General features: G+C 48.0%; 1 protein-coding gene across 21 annotated transcripts in view; it reads left to right on the top strand.

The window, feature by feature from the left end:
• The window catches only part of Camk2g (calcium/calmodulin dependent protein kinase II gamma), a 57,230-nt gene that overhangs the window by 658 nt on the left and 50,636 nt on the right, over positions 1-5,936 (top strand). For all 21 annotated transcript variants that reach the window (XM_060382076.1, XM_060382080.1, XM_021642959.2 and 18 more), the window contains exon 2: positions 882-976. In XM_060382076.1, coding sequence (XP_060238059.1) covers positions 882-976 — 95 coding nt within the window. The remainder of the gene's footprint in view (positions 1-881; positions 977-5,936) is intronic.

The following is a 5,936-nucleotide window of genomic DNA, read 5'->3' as shown; positions in this document are numbered from 1 at the left end:
TTAGTGCCGGGCCCCGCCCCCCCGCTAGTGCCGCTTCCAGGATCCCAGCCTCTCTGCTGGGCAGTGCTGCGGCACCCCCGGCCCCTCCCCCTATCCCTGCAGTGGTCCCGGGAGCCGAGCGCCGCAGCCGCCGCATCCCCCTCCCCTCCGCACTGAGCTGGCCGCCGCCGCAGCCTGGGTCCCCGCCACCCCCACCCGCGGTGCGGAGCCTGGCCACTGCAGCCCCTGCTCTGCCCGCCCCCCCTAGATATTTCCAAAACCGAGATCGCAGCCCATTTGGAGGGTCATGTAGAGGAACATAGCGTGAGGAAGGGGAGCCACTGCTGTCAGTATCAGAGCTGTCCTTCCTCTGTTTCCCTGCTGTCAGCTGAGCAACACAGTTGCTCTGGGTTTAAGCCAGTTTAGCAGATCTTGAGCCTCACTTTCTCCCAGACTTAAGGGAAATTTCTCAGGAAATAATACCTTCTGTTTAATCTCCCTTTCCCCTACTCTCAGTTATTTCTGCTGAGAGAATGGACAAGTTCTCCTTGTTCCTTCTCTCTTCTCCCTGTTCCTTCTCTCTCTGGTTGCCTTTGCTGGGACCGAAAGGCTACCAGTGAGGTGCAGCAGGTGTGTATTTGAAGCATTGCCCACCAGTTCCTGGTGGACAGTCTGAGGTTGAGGCTGTTGCTTTGCCCAGGAACTAGAGATGGTGGGGTAGGAGCCAGGTGGTACTCCACCCACATTTGTTTAATGCCATGGGGTGGCCTTATCCTTCCTTATGTTAGCTGTTGGTTGTTACTACAAGCCTGGCAGTGGGAGCATTGCTGTCCTCGTCTGAAGTATGTCTGTGTCACTTTGCTTGGCTCCATGTCCCAGTTCTTCCCCCCTTCTCCCTCCAGGGGTGCCTTCTCAGTGGTCCGAAGGTGTGTGAAGAAAACGTCTACACAGGAATATGCTGCAAAAATCATCAATACCAAGAAGTTGTCAGCTCGAGGTGAGTGTTCCCTGTCTGGGCCTCTCCCAGAGGATCTATCCAGAGATCAGACTTATGCAGAGAGCTGAGGGAGGCTATGTTTTAGCGCCAGGTGTGACTTGGAATTTCAGGGTGGGTGGACTTTGAAGCCAGACAAGGAGGTGTGAGGAAATTGGAAGTGCTCAGGAGGAAAAAAATAAAAAATAAAAAAGTAAGAGATACAAGTAGCTGGAGTGGTCACCAAAGATGTTGAGGAAGCTCAAGTTCTGAGTGGTGAATCTAGAGGTGATAGGTGGTCTGGAATGAAAAGCCCTTAATTTAGGGCAGTGCTGGCCACTTGTTCTAGCCTTGTGCCCTGTTGGTGACTTCGGATGGAGATGCAGTAAATGAGCAGTTCTGGTGATTCTATCCTCCCCTGCCCACCAGGAGGCGGAACAGACTCCCAAGGGAAGGAAATCTGTAAACATCAGGGGAGGCTGCTACTGGCGAGGGCTTCTGGGGAACAAATCCTGCCAGATGAACTTGATTGCTTTTTTTTTTTTTTTGATCAAATTACAAAGTTGGTGGGGAAGCAGCAGATGTAGTCTGTCCTGAGCAGAGGGTGATGATGCCTTATGGTCTAGAAATCCCAGTGGTCTGGTCTGAGCAGGAGCCGCAGTGCCTCAGTGTGTGAGGAACCTAACGCGTGGGCCCTAGAGCCTCACTTGTGAGAGGCTGTTGTGTACCTAAGGCTGGGAAGCCAGGGCCTGTCCTTAACACTTTGGATGCACATCTCGGAAGCTGGTATTGGGTGCTCGCCAAGCTTACCTCATCTGATAAGTGTAGACCCGGCAGTGTGTGAAGTGTGAGGTGACTTGGTCTGGTTAATACAGAGGTCAGGTCCTGGAAAGCTTCAAGGTGCAGCACAGCAGTAAAGGTTATACGACTCAGAGAAAGGGATTAGGGCTGGGCAATAGGACTCCCAAGACAGATGTCCTGGGGAATACGTGGTCTTTGGCCAGTAGTGACATGGGCATCAAGATATTAAGATGTCCCAAGCACCCAGAAGCTCTAGAATTCCAGAGAGATGACAGTAGGCTTCTGTCCTGCTGGTGGTATTCTGTGGCCTGTTCCACAGGGCGGTATCTGCCTCCTGGTCTGGGTGTCTTTCCTATTACCAAGGTTTGTTTGGTTGTTTCCATTTTCTGTCTTATACTGTTATGTACATTGGCTGTAAAGTTGAATTGTTTATTTTCTTTTCATCGGGTACCTTGAGTCCAAGGCACTGGTTGTCATAGAGATATGTGGGTGGTCAGATGCCCTCCTCTGGGATGAGGGGGACAACAGTAGTTGGATTCTCTGGCAGACATGCTCTGACTAAGAATGAAAGGTGTAGGCAGACATTAGTTGATGAGGGATATCAGAAATGTGGCTGATATCTCGTGTCATGTCTGTGATTGACCATGTAGCACTTTGCTTTGCTCATTACCAGTGTCCTCTAGTCCAGGAGTGAGAGAGGGATAGGATGTTAAGAGCTGAAACTTTGGGATCTGAAGGTAGCTGGTTTTAATGACTAGAGCTACCAACCTTAGGCTTTCATTTTCTGCTACTTCCACATCCACCTGAACTTCTTCCTAAGCTCTGGGATAGTGTCCCTTTTTTTTCCCTTCCTCAAAGCCTTTCAACCTTATTCTGGCTTTCCAAACTTGTATCTTCATGTTCTTCTTTCCCTGGATGAGATTTAATTTTTCTTTTCAACTTGAGTATTTTTGAATAAGATCATGTGTACCAGGCAGCAACTCCCCCACTTGAGAGATGGTTATGCCAAGACTGAGGCTTTGGCTTACGTACTGGGTTAACTTTGGGACAGAGGCTCGTGGCGGCTGGTGGATGTGCTCAGATGCCAAAAAGAGGGGTCAGGAATGCAGAGGTGCCATTGCTATTTGGAGGTGAGGGAGTAGGAGGAGGGTGTACTGCTAGCGATCGTATGTGTTGTCATAGGGGCTGGGTCAAGGTCCACGCTGGGCTGGTACCCATGGGGTTCAGGAGTGAAAACCATGGCTTCCTTGCAGCCTCTCAGTTTACGCTGTATATTTTATAAAGGTGCTGTAGCTGGAGCTGGGTTTCACTTGCTGCTGTCTGTCTGTCTAGGGCTCCGCAGGTGTTGGATTTCTGTGTTTGGGAATGTCATTGCCCATTAGGGTCACCTATGTGAAGGTCTAGAGAGGCTTGCTGTGTTTACTGGGGTTCCTTGATGATTTACCTTCTTTGTGATTTTTCTCTGCTACAAGCTGAAAGGTAAAAAAAGGGTGGAGAGTTGCTTTTCTTCATTGTCCATAATGATGTGGCCCAAGAGGCCCTAAAGAGAGACAACTTAGTGTTTTGGGGTGTCAGGTTAGATAGGAAGCTTTCTTGTGGGCCGTACTTTCTTGTCGTTGTAGCCTCTGACAATGCTATTGGTGGCTGAGTTACCAGGTAGGATGAACATACAGGTGTGCATTGAGCATTGCTTTGTTTTTTATTTGCAGGCCTGTCTACATGGGCACTAAAAGTCATGTAACACCATTGCTTTTACTTCAGTGCAATGATGGGTACAGAATTGGGACTCTTACAGGAGAGCCTATGGTTCTAAGCTTAGCTCTACTAGGCTGAAGGAGGCATTTAAAATAGGATTGGATACAGGATCTAGTGGGCCAGGTGATGGCAATGATAAGTCGTTATTTTAAGATTTAAGAGCAACTCCCCCCCCAAGAGCCTGAGCCCTTATGTCTTTTTGTTATTTTTAAATCTTCATATTCCCTTCTTATCTTTATTCATATGCATACAGATTTTCACCTCGTGGAGCATAACATTTTATATCCTGCTTTCTTTGCTTATATCCAGAGCCTTTTCCCCGTATTGCTACAGTTGAAGGGCAGCAAACGGTCCTTTCTAATTTCTACTTAGCTTAGGATTTATCCTTAGAGCATCATAAGAAACCTCTGTATTTGGATTATTTATCCGGATTTCAGATCCTTTGACTGAAATTGATACTGGAGTAATGCCCTTGGCCTTAGGAAGGAGGCTACCAGAAACAGTGTTATGAAATCTGTTACATTATTTCCTTCCTTCCTTCCTTCCTTCCTTCCTTCCTTCCTTCCTTCCTTCCTTCCTTCTTTCCTTCCTTATTTGTCTGTCTGTATACTTCATGAGAAAAAAATTCTGTTGTAACTAGGTATAAGAAAAGCCTTCCTCTTTGCTCGAGGACCTGAGAAGTGAGAAAAAAGACCTTACATTTTTTGTTTGCTTTCGTGTAGGCAGGCCCTAGCAAAGTACATGATACACACTGAACACACACATGTACACACACATATATGAATTAAGAGGGCTAGATAACCAGTTGTGGTTGCTTTTTGGCTTTAGCTCCCAGGAAACTCAGAGTTAAGTTTCTGGAGCCCTTGAACCCTGGTGCTGGCTTGGGTTCCTCCATTTTGATCCAGGGAGCCAGGCTGCTTTGGCAAGAACAGATGAGGATAAAGACTTCTGCTTTGGGCATAAAGCAGTGTAGTTTATGATTCCTCCTTTCTCATCATTCATGGCCTTGTAGGACCACTTCTGGGACTTCCTCTAAGTAGTGACTTTCAATTTCAGTGCCAATGAAGCGCACTTTGAGTACTGATTAAAACAGCAGCTTCCTGGCTTCTATCTACAGAAATGCTGCTTTAAGATTGAAGCCTGGGGTATCACCCAGAATCTGTATTTTTAACACACGCTTCAAGTAATCTATGAGCCACTTTTAAGAAATTAGTAGATGTTACTTGTGATGCACAGACCATTATTCCCAGTACTCTAGAGACTGAGGCAGAATGATTGCCACAAGTTCAAGGCTACAATATATATCAAGACTCCCCATCTCAAAACAGACAAAAAAGACAAAACCAAACGATGTAGCAGCAACAACCACAGCCGTTCATGCTGTCTCCTGGGATTCACTGGTCACACCTTTGCCCAGCCTTCTTCAGGTGGTGTCTCAGGGGCACTCTGCTGTCATATAGCGATCTGTGTCCATAGCTGATTTGTGGCTAGGGGCCTTGTTCTGCATCCCTCATTTGGGGTGTCACTTTGTGTCTAAGGCTATGGCAGGCCGAGTGGCTGATGTTGTGGCATGTTGGCTACCAGAAGGGTAAAGGCTGTCCCTTTCTGGGTCCAGCTGGCCCTGGGGACTGAAATGGGATCCCCTTGAATGGTGCCAGATGAAAGTCCCCACCCCCTCGGTGTTGGCCTGAGTAGCCCCCATGACATTTGTGTCCCCTGTGGTATCTCCAAGTAAGACTTTCCTGTTAGGGATCTGGGTGAAGTAAGGGGAGGAGAAGACAGGATGGTGTAGGAATGGAAAGAGAACAGTTAGAAGGACTCTGCTGCTCTGGACCTCTGGGATTCGAGGGGAGATTGAGGAGGTTTTGTGTAAAAACAAACTTTTCAATAGAGGATAAAATAAGTTGCTTTCTAGAGACAGAGAAATGTTTTCCTACATATAAGTGACTGCACTCCGCTGCCACCTTTCGTGCCGTGCATGAGGGAGGAGGGTAGAGGTCCCGCTTCTGTGCCAAGGCTTCTACTTGGCTCCTTTCATCATACAATCATGACGTGAGGTGTGAGTTATAGAACACTAACCTGTCACCTTGTCCTACTATCCACCTTCCCAGAAGGAACTGGGGTGCTGTGTTGGGTGGGGATGGAGGTTAAAATGTGTCCTGTTTTGTAAAATAGGACCCTGATTTTCTTTCTGGTGTTTGTCATCATATCCTTGTCAGAAGCTGTGCTGAAACCCTAGAGGGGAGTGGCTGGCCCCATTCTTTGCTGAGGCTGGAGCAAGGAAGGGGAGGGCTTGGGGTGACCGGTTCCCACCCCCCATCTCCATGCTTGCTACTTTCTGAACAGCTTTGGCAGACGGACAGGGGCTGATCCCAGGGGTGCCAAAGGGTGGTGACAGAAAAAGATAGGTACTTTGCACCTCTTGAGT

This window comes from Meriones unguiculatus, chromosome 4 (assembly GCF_030254825.1).
Source record: "Meriones unguiculatus strain TT.TT164.6M chromosome 4, Bangor_MerUng_6.1, whole genome shotgun sequence".
In the NCBI taxonomy this organism is placed as follows: Eukaryota; Metazoa; Chordata; class Mammalia; order Rodentia; family Muridae; genus Meriones; species Meriones unguiculatus.
The sequence above is the reverse complement of the archived record's forward strand: the minus strand, read 5'-3'. Positions and strand labels throughout refer to the sequence as shown.